Genomic DNA, 17,923 nt, shown 5'->3' on the forward strand with positions numbered 1-17,923 from the left:
TTTGATCAATAACACACTTTTTGTCCTAAACCCTAAATTAAGCTTTCAGGTTAAAGAGTCAACAGTACACATAACAAGCACTCTGCTAAAAATAGCTTCTTTCTCTTTTTAAGTCACTAAGACAAAAAAGCATGCAGGGGAAGAAGGGAGCAAGTATACTAAAATGTTTTCTCTAAATAATGAAGGGGTGGTTTGACTTTCATCGTCTTCTCCTATGATGTGACTTATAAGGCCTCTTTTTACTGCTGAAGCTGGAAGTCTGCCCCTGCTGACTCAAATGTAACTGGGGACAAACCTTGAGCACTCTCCTTCCAATGCAAACAGCTTCTAGTAGTTGAGCAGTTGAGTGTTCACCCAGAAGAGTGTCCATGTTGAACTCCACCCCTGTAGGAAGCATGGCCCTTTTCCACCTGAGCTGGAATCTACCCACCTTCTCTACCCACCACCTCCTATGTAAGAAGGATCAAGCTTGAGCTGCAACTACTTCAGCTGCAGTCTTCAGCTACATCATAGACAAGTCCTCACTCTATACACTCCTCCTCAAGCACGTGTTTGAGTGGTTCAAGATACAGTCTCAGTAATGAGATCATTCAATGCAAGACTGAAAGGATCTCCATGACCACCCATCCAAACTAAACGATGCCAACATGTTGCAATAGATCTTACAGGGCATGCAAAACTACTAATCTGGATGGTCAGTTGGAAAATGGACCCTGGGGCCTCTGGCTGTCTTCCACTTTCTCCCCTTTGTCCTGCCTCTCTTTCAAGTTACAACCAGTCAGTGCATTTAGACACACATGTAACTTTCAAACAATCAAGTTGGCTCACCACCTGCAAAGAGAAGGATGAGTCCTTTAAGCTTTGTATCTGCTAAATATCCTCTTGAAGGACAACCTGAAATGCAGCTAGTTACATTTGTTCAAGTTAAATCAGACTTTCATTGTAAGTCCTGTGCACTCAGTAGGGGAGGAGAAATGACAAAGTAGAGCATCAGTTGACTTTACATCTCAATGATCCTGTCTGCAAATTGAGGAGCCTTGGGAAGAGGGCATGTTAAAAGAGTAGATGCCTAAATTAGAGAACTGCACAAGACCCGAAGACATGTGCATACAGAACTGCAGGAAGGAAATCTGGAGGAGGAACCAGAGAACAGTTTGCGTGCACTTGGCTTGACTGTGAGCTGCTACCACCCTGGAGAGAAGAGCCTAGTTTCGTTGCAGAAACATGAAGCATTCTCAATGCAGGTCAATGGATGCCATGTGCTACAGGGAGAGGCAGCAGCGCAGAGAGTTTCACTGTACAGAACACAGTATGATTAACCAAAAAAGCACATGTATTCTAAAGCACCAGAGTATCTGGAAGTGGTTCAAATCACTGGTATGGTGGCTTTGCTGTTCCCTTCCTCCACCTCACAAAAATGAAAATTCACGCTGGTCCAAGGGAACCCTGAAGGTCCTGTCTGGCATTTCAGCAAAACGTTAAGGGCAAGTTTCAGTCAGAAAGATGCTGAATAATTATCTAATGATAACAACCAGACCTGCAGATGGAGTCTGCAACCCAGGAGACAGAAGCAGCACCAGCACCACCACTGCTTTTTTGGAACAGAGTGAATACCTCACAAACTGATAACCCTAAGTGTTGGGATAATGGAAAAGCAAAAAAAATGGTTACAAACTGTTATGTTACACACTGAAGCTGGAAGCCACCTTGCAAGAAGCAGCAAGAAAAAATGGGTCTCTGGCTAGTAGAGACAAATAAATATTTAATAGAGAGAGAGACACTTCTTGAGGATTCATCATTTTGCCTGTCTCACCCACCCACCCGCTTGGAATGATGTGCTCTCTGGTAGTGCTGCTTTCTCTGAGTACAGCACTAAATAGCCCTATAGTGTTTAGACATCTAATTTAACTGAACTGAGCTGAATCCCACCCTTAGAGACTACTTATCAGCTAGAGATTAACTGCTAAGAAGAAAAAAAAAGGCTGGAGTGCATTATTCCCAGCATGTCTAATGCAACTGCCCAATGGAGCTGTAGGGAAAAGGTGATGTTGCCTTAGGTTACATCAAAGCTGGCACTTCATGGAGGCAGGGCAGCATTCAAGCCACAGCACAAGACACTGTACATGGTCCTGAAGAGGTCTCTGCAAGAATTTCACCTTCATGAAAGCTTAAATCAAACTCAGTCAAGTGCTACTAAGGTGATGATGAGAATGACAAACCTATTTTATAACAGAGGGCAGGAAAACCTATTCTTGTTTAAGTTTGGAAAGCAAAGACTGAGGGAACATATGATTATGCAGTGCAACTGTAATTTTTTTCCCTGATAGTTGGGGGTGATGCTGAAACAAAAACAAATGGGTACAAACTGGCTGTCAATTTTTCTAGCTGACAATTAGAAGGGCTCCTAACTACCACAGCACAAGGTTTTGAACCAGTTTTCCAGCAGGATTAGCAGATGTATCAATATGTACATGTTTATGTGACAGCACAAAAAGAAAAAAAACACATTTTGAGCTTTTTCGGCAGGGACTTGGACTTGCTCTCCACTTTAAGGTTTCTTGCTGCCCTTTGTTTCTTTGCAAATGACATGGACATCACTCCAAGGACACAACATGGCAAGTGGCATGATTTTGTATTCCATGCCACTGAATGTGTTCAAGTGAAAATAATGCACGTAGTGAACTCCGGGGCAATGATGGAAGGGAAAGGTACTGCTCAGTAAACAGCAGCTATCCCAGAGTTTACACTCTAAAATAATGATTCCTTGGAAAAGGAAATAGATGGTGGATATGGTATCTCTGACAGCAAGCTCCAGCCAGACATCAGACAGGGTAAGATGCTGTTGGCAATAAATAAGAGTCCATGTGTTAAGATTAGCCAGATGGCAAAAGTAAATGGTGCCAGAGGTTATCCTCTTCTGAGGAAGAACAGGAGACCAGGTAGCACAAAATGGTATTTTATTTAAAGTGGCTTGAGCAAATCACTGCAAATCTAACTGCTGATGCTGTCTGTTTGATGCATGCTTACAACTAGGGATGGACACATGCCAGTATGAGCCAGTATTCATCCACTGGCCAAGCACTACTGTCCAACTTACAGGATACAAGAAGCAATGCAAGGATCCCGGGGATAGCAACGGGAAAAACGCTCTCCTCAGCCCCCTAGTCTCACACAGCATTGGCAAAAGGCAACAGAGTCTGAGCAGCAATAGGACAAAAGTCTTGAGGCTGCTACAGGATCCAGACACAACCCAGGATGGCTGCAGCAGCCACATCCTCTCAGACAGCAAGGACATCCAAGCAGTTCAGGCCTAATAAAGTACAGGAGGGTTCAGGAGGTATCTCAGCCACCAACTGGCTTGATTGGGGATAATCATCAAAACAAGGTATAGGCGTACATGGTACCAGAATGCCACCTAGCAGAACAGCAGCAGCAATGGATAGGCAGAAAGTCTACCTGTAACAGCAATACCATCAAAGGATGGGATGTTGAGCATACTTGGAATATTATGAGCCATCAAAAGGTTGGTGATAAGGAGTGGTAACTTTCAGAGAGGTGCTGAGTGCCTGGACTCAGGAGGCTGCTCTGGGTGCTTGGGGCTGGCCACTGCTGGGGCACAGCATGCACACAGTCAACACTCTAGACAAAGAGACAGATCAACTGCTGAAACCCATCAGCAGTTGTTTGTACTCATCAGATGTTAATGCATATCCACAAAACAGGCTACAGAGATGATATCTTAGGAGTCTTGCCTTAAAGTGCCATCAGGATGTGGAGCTCCAGGGCACAGAGCAGCTCCCAAACTGATGCAATGATAGACCTATGGAAAAGGTGTGGCTGGGATCCTCAGACAGGAGGATTCCTTAGCCCAGCTTTCTTTTTTTTTTCCTCATGGAGACAGGGAAATGTATACTTTTATAGTAGCATCTAGGCACTATAAATTAAGTACTGTACAAATACAGAATGGAAAGACTGCTCCTAACTTAAAAAACAAACAGAAAACATATGTAGACCATTAGGAGGTATGTAGGAATGCCAAAGGATTTTTTGAAGTCTTTTTATAAAATGTTGTGTAGATTAAGAGCCAAAGCTAGGCCAAAAAAAAGATGCCAAGGGAAGGAGAATGAAAGGAAACAAATGTAGGTGCAAGGTGGCAAAAGGAATTAACTTTTCACCTGCACAGCTTCAGCTGATCACATAAACACCATTACACTGGTTTTTGTGTGACCGTCAGTTATAAGTGGTAGGCTAAAGGTTGAGCCTACCTACAAACGGGATGACAGTTTAGATATACCAGTCTACTGTGTTTTTAATGATGCAGCTGTACATTAGTGGTCATCTCATTATTAATTATCTAACCATTATTTCTGATAATAAAAGCTCTATCCTGGAGCAGGGTTCTTCTGGCACTGAATGGGAGTTCAGGTTGAGTTCCCACCTGCAGAAGTAACAAAACCCTTGCTACCTCACATTTTAACATCTGAAGCTTGGGCAAGATTTATGTCTCCTGGCCACCTATTAGCATTTCATAACATCTTCTAACTATTTCATTATTAAGGCTTTTCTCATTCTGTTAGGTTTCTGAAATTATACTATACTTTCTTTCATGCAGTGTTTGCATTAACTTACTATGACTACTTTGTTTTATTAGATTTCATAATTCATATGTTCAGTAAGGCTCTTTGCTAGAAGCAGTTCTTTGAATGATCTTGTTCCTCAGTTCATGTTGGGGGATTAACAGTGCGTTGGAGTTTCTTTATGGGATATTTCCCTCGACCCCATTTTTATGTAGAGAACAGTGGTCACAGCTTAAAGGAGTTATATGCATCTGGAAATTCTAATCCTCTCTAGATGACAGAAAGGAAAAGAAGTCTGAAGCTGTAATTTCCTCTGGTTTCAGTTCTCTCCCTCCCCTACATGCCAGCAGCCATTTCAGAGCAGAGAAAGCCTCCTTTATTCTAACTTTCACTGCATTATTTACTTACTCACGGTCTGCTGAGTAAGTAATTATTACTGAAATTAACTTAATTACTTAGTAAGTAATTAAATGCTTTTGATGCCGAGGAAGAAATTTTCCTTCATTAAGAAGTAACTTTGTGGCAATAAACTTTTTACCCTTGTCTGGTTATTTTATAAATAATGAGAAATAAAAGGCCCAAAATCACTCCTGCTACTTACCTGAAATACCCATTTACTTTTGATTATGATATCACAGTCTGTCCAATACTCCTACTGAGCAGTGGGTCTGCCTGCACCCTGCCCTTCCAGTTCTAACAAAGATTATAAATAAATGAACCATTAAATGATAATTTTGTAAAGAGAACAAAACACAGGAGAGTGCAGGTGAAAATTAAAATATGCAATGTTTTGTAATACATTTATAGAGGCTGTGGTTTTATTAATATTCACTCTTACTTACATTAAAGAGATTAAAGATTAAACTTATGTGTGTATGCACTCTTACAAAAGAGAAAAGTAAACCAATTCTGTGATTTTACAGACACTGCTGTTGCTAGCCTTGGGCCAGGCCCTTCACGTGACCACAGGTATTTTCAACAACAGCCGTGGCTCTCTACAGGGCAGTTAAATGCAGTCCTCTTTAAAAATCCCTAAAATCAAATTAAAATTACAAAGAAAAAATTAAAATTACAGGTTTATTTTCTCAGATATCTTACAGCTACCTATACTAGGTCTGCAAATAAAGCTACAGTATTTAGTGTAACTTGGGTCGGTGCTGAGCCTGGTTTCAGAGTGAAACCACTGGTGCCTCTCATGATGGGAAAGCAGTTAATTAAACATAGAGGATGCTGGCATCTAGCTATCTGCCATCCACACAGCACAGTACGTATGTGGTAATAATGCAAAAGCAATGAGCAATCAGGAATCCACTGCTTTGCAAGCTCAACAATAATTTGCTTAAATAATTAATAAATAGTTTGAGTAATAAGGCCTGGTCATCCCAAGCACAGCTGTCTGAAAAAGGCTCCCTGCAAAAGCAGAACCTCTCACGCTGTGCTGCAGGGAGGGCGAAAGGGAAATCAGATGCTTCTGTAGCAGCACCGGCATTTGTGGGGCATCAGAAAGAGGCTCCCCTGTGGCAGCTTCAGCCTGTGGTGCTTCCCATGCCACATCTCATGCACCTGGGCACCAGGAGTCAGGGGGCAGCAAGCCCTGGTAGACAGCTGGTCAAAATTCAGTATTTTCCCAGATTTCCATCTCCAAATCGTAGTGCAGCAATCATGCACAGCCTTTTCTTGGCCAGATACTAAATGCTTTAAGGCAAAGTAAATGTCCTTTTGACTGTTTTTTTTAGATGCCTAGCCACCAGCAACGATATATGAATATAGTAACCCTTTGCAACAGTTTGTTCCTAAAAAAGCTTGGAAAATTATTTCAACAGATAGTACTTTATCCCTTCATACTTATCAATGCATTACTTACTTATCTCATTATTTTACAAGGCTTACTTAGGTGATGGTGATAAACAAGCTTCCAGGAACTGTGCACAGCAAGGAGACCAGAGGCAAAGCAAGGCAAATTAAATGTAAAAATAAATAGGCAAATTAACTTGTGGCTAGCAAAGACTGAAAAACTTTACCTACAATTAGTAGGGTTTAAATTAATTTTTACTAATTTAGGAATATCATTCTGCTACACAAGTAGTTGTCACATTGCATGAATTATACTTGTTTTATGTCTTTCAAAACAGCATTACTTTCAGTCATTGCTATGTGTTTATTTTTTTAGTACATGATGATAACGAATTATATGTGTATTATTCATGAACATTGACTGAGACTTTTCAAAGCAATGTAAGTAATCGTTGCCACCCCTCCAAAATGGAAGACATTTTATTTTAATGGGAAGTGTGACAAAATTTCCACCGCTTGTAAAAAAAAAAAATTAAAATCAAGTGGTTTATTCAGAAGAGAAGGCTTTACACAGAGGCAAAGGGGAAAGGGGAATGGCTACTGAGGTGTCCCCACTCCACTCCCCCTGAAGTGAGGAGAAGGGATGTCAACATCCACTTTAACCAGAACAGAAATGTATTGGCTAGTTAATAAAAATACACAGCCCTCAAAAAGATCCCTTCCCCTATTCCTTATCCATTCTTTAATTTTAAGATTTGAGATTATTTTCAAAAACCTGACAGTAGTCTGTGAAAACCAAAAGCCTTTTAACTGAACACAGGTGAAAATTGGAGCTGGGAGATGCCACCCAGCTGCAGACCACTTTAATCTTATACCAACTAGTTCAAAAACCAAATTTCCTTCTGCTGTGAATTCTGCCTACAGAGTTTGTGCTGTCTGTTTGTGTTAATGGGAACATTGCCGGGTCACAAGCACACAAGCAGCAAACCAAATGCTATTAGCTATTTATCCTGTTACAAGAATTATGTTTAAATACCTCAATGCTATTTCTAATCCGTATTTAATAACACGGCAAGATGCCAGTTAAACATTCTACATGGAGACAAAAATCTTACATCCTTTTTAAATTCTTACAGGGAATTACTTCAACAAAAGAGCATTATATTCTCGAACACATTATAGGTCTGGGAAAAACAGATTAACTGGTATTTCAATGACACATCCTGTTTTACACTTCACCATATGAGACTTAACCTGAAACACACAGCTGTGCTGTTTCAATCTAAATGCAAAAACTATATACATACACATCTGTGATTTGTGTGGTAAATGAGAAATACCTAAATAAATAAGCTATTTTATGCAGCTTCAGGGAGTGGGTCACTGAAGGCTTGAGAAAATAATTTGCCAATGGTATTCCTAATTCTGCTGTTTAAACCCAGAGGTGAAAGTGAAAAATGAAAAGTGTGGGTTTTTTCCCTTCCAAGTATGTGATGCTTTGGTCTACATAGAAAATAATTCAAACTACCAGGTAAAATATTACATAAAATAACCTGCCAGCTCCAGTGGGAACTGGCAAAGACATGTCCTGAAAGAGCAGTTAAAAACTGGACCCAAGTACCAGCAAAAACCCATTAGCTTGACAGAGGTGGGGGATAAACTCTATTCCTTCCCTTCCTGGTGTAAATTCAAATTCAAGGCTTTTATTCATCCTGCCCTCCTCACCATATCACTTCCATTCACAGATCTTGGGAAACTATGAGAAACACAGTATTCCTAATTAAAATACAGTTTTAAAATAAAGATATAGTGCATGAATCACTGCAAACCAGTCAGCTATAACAGTGATATGCCTCAAAACAAGGACTATTGCGGTGGTCCTGGTCACTGTGGTGATCCTGGCAAAAAAGGAGGCTGATGCTTTGCTGAGGGGTTGGTAGCATGTTTATTTCTGCAGGCAGCATAGGGCCCCCAATGTTGAAGTCTTTAAGGTATATTCGGACCCTGTTTTGAATTTCATCTGCCACCAATATGGGAAGAAACTTGATTTTTTACAAAACGTTCAAGTTCTGTAACAGCTTTTAAAAATAATTTCAAAAATTACTACCAGGTAAATGTCAATGACTCCCCAAGATGCAAATGAGAATTTTTCTGAAATCTCAGTAAATGTTTAACTTCTTTGCAAACTACCCTATTTGAATAACTTTGAAAAGAGCAGGCATTTGTGACTCCAGCCCTGCTGTAGCTTACTTCGCTCTGTAGAAATTATATTTCTTGTCTCTTTTGAATATTCATATATGTGCTAAAATTTCAGCATATGAAGAGGAAAAAAACAATAAGGGAAATACCACCTTTGCACCTCTGACTGTCTATGAGGCTTCCCAACAGCCATCGCCCTGCTCATGGCACACCCCACAGCTGGCCAGCATGCCAGCCCCCGGCTCCTCACAGGGAAGAGGCTGCAATGGGCATCCTCCTCCAAGCAAAAGCCTCCGACAGTGTTAGTTCCTGGCTGTACAAGCTGCCACTGTTTGCTCTGAGAAGCTAAATACTTTTTTGAAGGAATTAAAACGCTTTAGTGCCGACAAGGCAGGTATTATTGAAAGCAACTGGAATCAAGTCGCTCAACTTGTTCAGACTTTTATCAGTAAATAATCAGACACTGCAAATGGAAATGCATACAAGTCCTTATCACAGTGTGACATTTGACTATCTGAGCAAGAAAATAATCATGTAACCTTCACGTGGCATTTACTTATCTCCTTGGGCAGAGTCTGACAAACATGCAATTTCTTACTTTTTAAAAGAAGCAGTAAGACCTTGTTAGGGGACACCCAGAGAATATTGTCAGCTATCGCACAGAGATAAGTCTCCATGCTTCACTTCCCCTTCCATAAAATATGTATAATATTCCCTTTCACTACCTTACTCCCTGTACTACCCCTGAAAAGGATGGGTCTGTCTCTTGCTAAAAAGTATACAACTGCCACCAATGCAAAGTGACTTCACCAGAGATAAGCATCCTAAAAAAGTGTGGTCATATTAATAATTTCCATTATTACTTCTCCTTCACAATATTTAAACAAACTTCTAAAAAAGAGCCATAAATATAATTTTGCATTAATCCATACGAGACTGTAAGAAGGGCTGAAACACAAAGTCCCTGGGATGGCTAACCCTGACTGGTACCCATCAAGGTGAAGGGCCCAAAAAGGCAGAATCGTTTGTGGAAGCAGAGCAATCACAAGGTTGCCTAATCCTCTTCAGGCGAACAAGGCAGCAAACTGCTGGAGACAGCTGATTTCAAATGGAAGAAGATATAGAAGAATTAAAGATATTTAATAGAAGTAAAAGAAGAATAGAAGTATTAAAGATATTTAATAAATAGAATTAGACTTTTTTAATCAATGAAAAAAATGGTTTATTTTTATTGTTAGGTATGATAATAAAACCCAAATCCAGATTCTCAAGACAACTGGGCATGATTTTTATCACGTCCCACCCATGCCAGAAAGGGGACATGATACCTTTTCATATTTTTAATGCCTACCACATTCTGGTTTCTCAGAGCATGTGGGTAACACATCTCTTATTCCACAAGCAATCTCAAAATCCACGGGAACCAGAGGCTACTGAATATCATTTAAAATCTACACAACTGCTGTGATAAGAAATAACAGCAAATAAGCTATATATTCCTTATCCATAAGGTTGCTGGATATTCCTGTTTCCCTACATTTTATCTTTCTGATGCTGTCTGACTTGCAGACAATTATTATATGTTGATGGTGTCAAAGAAAGAGCAGGGAATAACTCTGTAACTCTGTGTCTATGTCACTGGCTTGGGAGAGGGATGCACACTAATCTTCCACTTACGCTCCAGGTAACATCACAACTTCAATCACCTGCATCCCACATCAATGTCCTACGTACAGGGCCAACAATGTAGCTACTCCTGCCTCCTCCATTTTGGCAATTGTGCCTAAACCCTTTGTGAATGAATCTAGACCTAACATTGACAGGTAATATTTCTTTTAAAAAAGTTCTTAATTTTTGTTTAATGAAGACCATTAGCAAAACTTCCTCTGAATTTATTAATAACTTCAGTACAGTTCTATTTTTCAACTAATTGGCAAAATCTCTTTCCTCCCCTTGCCCAGAAAATTATTCACCACACCCTATAATGTTTTATATTTGTGAATGCCATGAGTCCTGTAGACTGTTTTGTTATTCATCTGTATACAGACATGAGTCAAGCCTCAAATGAAACAGACAGACAGCATGAAAACTCCCAGGCACAGCTGCATGGCAATCACCTCACACAGCAATCATCGATGTTTCTGAAGAAGGCTGCAGGTCTCCAACAGGATTTATGAAATAAAGGTTCACTTCAGACAACTGGGGACTGAAGGCAGAAAGCAGGCATGGAAAACTTCCATCCTTGCCTTGGTCTGTAACAATCACAGGTAAGATCGGCCTTTTAATGAAGACAAAACTCAAGGAGCTGAGGCAATATGGTTGAATTTTGGGCAGCAGGCTGATCTCATCAGGAGTTTCTGCTGGTTTCAGCCAGTAGGAAATACAGACCGTGCCCTAGGATTGAATCAGAAAGTGTCCCCTGTTTAGCAAAGGGCTTAAATAGCATGTGACATTAAGCTTGTGCTTAAAGTAATACACATGGTGAGGTGCTTTACTGAAGCAGTGAGCTGAGAGTAAATAAAAATAGGAAAAGGTCTAGGAATACATCTTTGAAGGCATTTACTTTATTTCAAAACGGTTTTTGCCTAAAACAAGCCTGCAAACTGCAGAAGATCTGCAGTCACACTGGAGAATACATAGATGCTTAAGGCTTGTAAACTCCAATGTACACATGCAGTTTTACGACTTCCAAAGCATGGACAAAAAGATGACTCCAAGAAGTATGACAAAATCCACCAAAATTAAATGCAAGTTCGTATTTTTGATTGCTTATGCCTATCTGTTGATTTGTGTGTTTCTGGAACACGACTTGGCCTGTCAGAACTGACACTGGCATAAACCAGCAGAGCACACTACTGCTCCATTAAGCATCCTCCAGGAGCAAACCAGCAAAACTAATTTTGGTGTAGTTTTTGAAATTATTCTTTACTCAGCAGCTCCAAGGAACCTTGTTTCTTTTTAGCAGTCTAAACTCTAAAAAAAGGTGACAACCTGAATGGCCAGAAAGCAAAGTATTGAGAGGTAAAAATGAAAAAGGCTGCACATTCAAAAAATTTGCATAGTTCTTTCAGAAAAAGATTGTTATTATTACCTTTCAAACCAAAGTCTCCCAAGCACAGTTTTATTGAAGACTGTTGGAAGAGTACTCAGCCCCCAGAAGAACTGTTGCAGGTGCACCCGGCACGCACAATAACCTGAAGAGTTATGAAAGGAATTTGTAATGCCAGTCCTCTTAAGCTGCATTAGGGAACCTGAAATTGCCATATTCCAGCTGAAAAAAAAAGTAGCTGAGAAAGGGCAAATACCCATGGGAAGGAAGCCAGCTTCCTGCTTTGTACAACAGTCTTGGGAACAGAACTGCAAAATGTTTTTGAACAAACACACCTCTGCTGATTCGGTACTTTCTGTACAGCTGTATGTAGTCAGAGCCAAAACCACCATACAAACAGCTAATTAACCAGCAGCCAGAAAAGCGGGACTATGCTTGTTTTGCTGGGCTGCCCCACAAGGCTCAGTCCTGACCAGCTTTGGTTTGATTCTGGTTTCAGCAGATCTAGCCGATGCAGTGTTCATGCTCTGCTCCACAGGAGGCGCTTTCTCCTGAATGATGTTTTCCTGTTCTGGGGTAACTTTCATGGCTACTCAGTTATAAAAGCAGACAGGTCTCATCATAGCCAACTGTAAAACAGAATATCCAAAGGAATGGTGGAGGGAAACAACAGATAAAAAAAATGACGGGATTTTAGTGGCAGCAATGTGGTACCTGAGAAAAGGTCCTGCTTTCTAAAGAAGGTACACAAAATGGAGCTTGAGAGGAATAAAAACAGAGTGAGAAGGGAGCAGATGTGTTCCTCAGGGAAAATGCAGCATGGTTTTGACAGAGACTGAAATGCAGCAGCATTGGTTGTGATGGGGTGAAAGAGAAGCTGTCTGTTTTCTACTATTGCCCAAACCATACCAAATGCTCCCTGCTCATTTCATGGCAATTTGTCCTTCTGTAGCATCACACAATTCCAATGTGCTCACCTTTGGTGAGCTCTGGGTAATTGCCTTTCCTTGGATAAATAAACAGCAAATAAACTTCCCCCCAAACTTCTGTTAATCCATAAATATTTACAAAGCTAGTGTAACTCTGCACATACAAATCTTTACTTTCACTCTCCTGAGGTGACCTAAATACTGGGCTCCTACGGTGAATCACAGAATCATAGAATGGTTTGGGCTGGAAGGGACCTTAAAGATCATCTGGTTCCAAACCCCCTGCAGACTGATTGCACCATTGAGCAAGAATCAAGATTTTAAGCACAAATACCTACTCAGTGATTGTACTGTAAATGTTATTTTAGGGACATGATGGAGTTAGGAGGTTTTTCCAGGGATCTGAGCTCCTGCTGCCCCATGGACTTCTTACCTACAGCACTCAAAGCCAAGAAGTTCAATTTATACTTTAAATGTAAGTTATCCATAAACTACAGATCCATCATGTCACAGAAAATGAGATTCTTTTTTTATGCTCTAGTATGAAACACCCATTAGTGCTTAAATTGGATACATTAATCTGTAGTGTTTGGAGACACAGATGCTAACACTCATTATTCCTACGTCTCTACTCACAGCAAGGCTTTTACTTTCTTATTTATTAGGATTTTTGATAATTCAGCACATCTCTACGGATCTCGTCAGTCAAGCACATCTCAGGAATGGTGCAAGGAAATTCTGTTTCAGTAAAGTAACCTTGGTCCCTGGTAGGAATTAAATAACTCTCTGAATAAAAGTAAATGACTGATTCAGAGAACAAGAATGTCACAAAACTAAATAAAGTCTATTACTTTTCACTGCATAAAATCCATTACCTTAGGTTCATTGTCAACTTTTACTATACACCATTTAACCCAGAAGCTAAGCAAGAAATGTTTTGGAAGATAAGCAATGTCAGAGAAGGCCTTGTCCTCAAGCTGGGTTGTTTGGCTGACTGTTTGTGTTCAGCACTTACAGATAAATCACTATCCCTAGAAATCTTTGGAATGATGAAATCTGCAGTTGTGATTCTGGTGTTCAAATTTTTTTTCTGTAAGAAAATTTAAAATTCATTGGTAGGTAACCTTGGAGGTTTGGGGGGTTGTTTTGTTTTTTTGTTTTTTTTTGGTTTTTTGAATTTAGAAATAAACTCTTAAGTCCTACATAAATGTTTTAATTGCTCAAAATTTGCTGACTAATTTTAGTGAGAGTTCCACTGTATTGAAATGGTAATATTAAAATTTATGACATTTACAGAAGTTTTCTGACAAATAAAGGGCTTTGCTACAGAAGGGGAAAAAACCCCAACATACATAACACCATTGACCTTAGGAGACCACAAGGTGTCCTACCCAAGGTGTCAGATACGCTTAGCTGAATTACCAAAGACCAATCGGAAAGTATATGTGGATAACCTTTGCAAACACTTGACTTTGAAAAAACAGAAACATAAAGTATTACTATCTAAAGGAAATACACAGTACGTGTTGTTTCATGGGGAAATTGAAATCAAATAAGCACCCAGTGAAACCTTCAAATCAATTCTGATACGGTCTTGTGCCAATAGCCAAGGAGTCTTACGGAGGTCAGCTTCATTAAGGGCACAGATGCCCAAACACAGATGTCTGCTGTCTTTGGAGATGCCCTACTGTATCCTATCCAGCATTGAGCTGGTGGTCAACAGGACATTATCTCCACAGATGCTGCTAACCCTGCTAAGTGCTAGATTCTCTCAGATAGCAAAAGATCTTAAAGTTGAACCCTGGGTGTCTGAGTTCAAACTAAACAGCACTGCACAGCAACCCAGATCAACTTAATCGTCCAATTGCTGGTACCCATGCTTGTTAAGCTAGCAGGAATTTTACCATGCACCTCACTGTGGGAGGCATGAGGTGACACGATATGCACAATATTCAAATACATACATGCAAAACTAAAATAACCAATGCAAAGCAGCAGGAAGCAGAAAAAACAAACAAACAAAACCCACCCCAAACCCTCTTAAAACAAGCCCGGTCAGCAACAGTAAAAACAAGAAATACTGCTCATCATATGCTTACATCTGAAAAGTTTCTTTGCGATAGTGATGCTTCTGTTCCCTAGCAGGGAAATTGTGAGAAACATTCTATCACTACTACTGTATGATTTTCTTGTGAGTCTTCTCCTATTTATTAATTAATATGACTTAATTTTAACATTTCCCTGTATTTGTATAGCGCTATCAAATCATAACACAGACCTCCTATCTCTAGCACTAAGCACAGACAACAGGCAGACAACCCCCACCTTGACCATTTACAAATGAGACAAAAATCAGTAAGTAGGTGAAATGAATAGGCATGACAAAGAAATTAGGAACAGGGCATCTCAGTGTTGTAAACAGCCTAATCACTTCACAGTTTCTAGTGGTGTTACAGAAGGGTAGAGTTTTAAATCGAGGTTTGAAGGTCAGGGAGCTAATGGATAATACACCCACAAGGAAGCCCCCCAGCTGCATGGGAGGAAGCACACAAGGTGCTTGCTGAGAAACGCAGCAGAACAGTGAAAGAAGCCAGCGACACTGGCAAAGTAGAGGTGGGTGTCAACATCTCAAAAGCACAGAAGAACTAACAGGCAGGCATAGAACAGTGATATAATAGAGCGTAAGAGGGGTGGTCACATGCATTAGAGACGTGCATGTGAAGGGAAGTGTTTTAGGCTGGAAATGAACGTTTGCATTCAGTTTGGATCATTTTCTCACTTCCTTAACCCTTGAGTTTTAGCAATTGCTCAGGAAGGAACATCATGTCTGTGGACCACATGTGGTCATAAACATTCAATAATCCCCAAATGCCAGAGTTCACACTGTCCCACGTTGGAATCCTTTTTCCCATCAAAATACATCAGCACAGTATTATGTATGAACTCTTAAAACCTGCTTTAAGCCACCAGAGAACTTTCAGTCTCCCTCTGTTTATAGCCCCTTTCCTGCTGCCAAAAGAAGGGTAGAAAGGTAGCAAGTATGTTCTCAAGGTGACAGCAAGAGCAACATGAACATGAACTCTCCTGGCAGCTTCTCATTTTGCAGCATGGCTGCCCTGGCACATTTTGGTGAGTGGGGAGATGTTGAGCTCTCCAGTAGGCATTTTTTTTCTTCCATTAAACTGGAGAAACTCATGCCAATCTCTAACAAAAAACTTAATCCAATCTCAACTAAACCAAACTCAAATAAAAAATCTAGCTCCAGATGAAGTAAAATACTCCAGCTTTGTAATACTTCTCCATTTAGAAAAGCAGCTGTATTATTTTCTAGGCATTCTTAGGTTACTAATGTTACATCAATCATAAAAATGCTCCTTCTTCTGTCTTTATTAATTCACAAATTATCTTCAAAAACCATGCTTAATCCTAATATTTGGGGAGTAGAGAGTCTCAACATATGTTCTTATTCTTATTATAGACTGCTCTCTAATTTTGGCCACATTGTCCTTCCATAAAGCGTGCACCCAACTGCAATAATGTACATGTAGCCATTATGACTTTAGCCTCTGCCACTCTCCAGCATTCCTTGATGGATATAAAAGCATAAAACAATAATAAAAGAAGTTACAAAAGTGTCCCTGCAAAGGGAGCTGTTGATCTGTGAGCCAGAAATCCATAAAGCACTTTTACCAGGCTCAATAGTAATAGGTTCTGCTGTTTGACATAAAATCAGATTTTGGCTCCAGCGTTATCATCCAGCTACTGTACACCAACGTGATGCACAGAGCTGACTTTAGACCACAGAATCCATCCCAGTCTGCATGCTAAAGAATTACTGAAACTGAGGAATGGCTGGGGAACTTTCACCAACATCAGCCGCTATTATCACTCATCTTCCCAGTAGAGCATCATCCAGCACATCTAACACTACTACATGTAAGCCTCAGAGCATTCCTCAGCCTTTGTCAAGTAACAATACTTCAAAGGAGACTCAAACTTGAAAACAAGGAGTGTGCACTGAGTTGGGATAAATCAAGCATAAGCATTGCTTCAGCTCTCACCCCTCTCACACAGAAGTCTGGCAATGAGTTTTTCTTTCAGGGATAATTCTGGATGGTACAGAAGCAGCCTCAGCCAGCTCAGGAGGTACGGTATTTGCATAGGAGTTACGGCTTGTAGTGGAGAAGGTCCCAAATGCCTTTGGCTTCCCTAGTTTTAGTTCCTTAGTTTTACATCTACTCTGAGAAAAATATCCCACTTTGCTTCACACTTTACTTAGTCCCGAGAGGTCAGAGAAACAGGAAGAAAAACACCTTGGTATGGTTTCTACAAAGTTTCACATCTGATATTTTGTCTGTGTGGATGGATGCTGTTTCCATGCCAAGTCCCACTGATTTGGTGGGATACCAGGCACAGGCTAGAAAGCAGCTCTAAAGCTCTATACTACAAAATATCATAAAGTAGTTTTAAGAGCATTACAATTTTTTGTCCATTTTCCTCTAACCTTAAAGGTCCCTCCCCAGACAAACTGTACAATTACAAGGGATGCTACACTGCTGAGCAGTTTACTGGCTCTCTGAATCTAGCCTTGCCAAACTTTGGGGCAATTATCTAAGTATCAACCACAGTTCATACTGGAAAATTCCAGCATCACATTTTAAATTATTCTTGTGATGTGTACCCTTCTTACTGCACTCTGAAGATCTTAAAATCCTTTGAGAACTCCTTATAGCACAAGTCACAGCGAGCGATTCCAAACAGATGCTGCTGGGTACATTCCCACCCCTGTCCTGGGTCCCAGCCCCACGGGGTGGAGGGCACAGGCAGAGCCCCGGGAAACCGAGATGCCCACGTACTCTTCACATTTAAACCCAGAGAAACCTCAGGTAACCCAGCACGGGGCCCATCGAGGGAAACTATGGGAGACACCACCTTGCAGGTCAAATCTGTGCTTTCTGGGTTGAGCGGTACCACCAGCTCCCAGGGCCAAGGGGACGGGCAGCCCTGTCCTGTCCTGCCTGCCGTATGCCACAGGAATGAGGAGCCATAGGCAAGTTTATTCGGGGTGTTAATAACCCAATCACCTTAACAAGGCTGGACTTCTGCCTGCCAGATTTAAATGCCCCTCATTACAGGAGCTGCCCGGGGCTCCTGAAGTAGGGGAGGGTCGCGAACTCAGGTCTCCCCAGCACCCCCTCACACCCTACCTTGACGAAGAGGGAGATGTCGTGTTCCTGCTTCTCATCCTCCTCTTCCTCCTCCAGGGCGGCCGGCGAGCCCGTCTCGTCCTCCTCGTTGTCCGCCCGGCCTCGCACACCGTTCAGGCTCCGACCTGCCGTGGCCCACTCGCTGCCCTCGTGGCCCGGGGACCCGCC

General features: G+C 41.0%; 1 protein-coding gene across 1 annotated transcript in view; it reads right to left on the reverse strand.

Moving 5' to 3' along the window:
- Positions 1 to 17,846, reverse strand: part of CLIC6 (chloride intracellular channel 6) — a 31,264-nt gene extending 13,418 nt beyond the window's left edge. Inside the window, exon 1 of the mRNA XM_026843851.1 lies at positions 17,756 to 17,846. Coding sequence (XP_026699652.1) covers positions 17,756 to 17,793 — 38 coding nt within the window. The 5' untranslated portion in view covers positions 17,794 to 17,846. The remainder of the gene's footprint in view (positions 1 to 17,755) is intronic.
- Positions 17,847 to 17,923: the final 77 nt, after the last annotated feature.

This window comes from Athene cunicularia, assembly GCF_003259725.1.
Source record: "Athene cunicularia isolate RWA chromosome 1 unlocalized genomic scaffold, athCun1 chr1_part1, whole genome shotgun sequence".
NCBI lineage: Eukaryota > Metazoa > Chordata > Aves > Strigiformes > Strigidae > Athene > Athene cunicularia.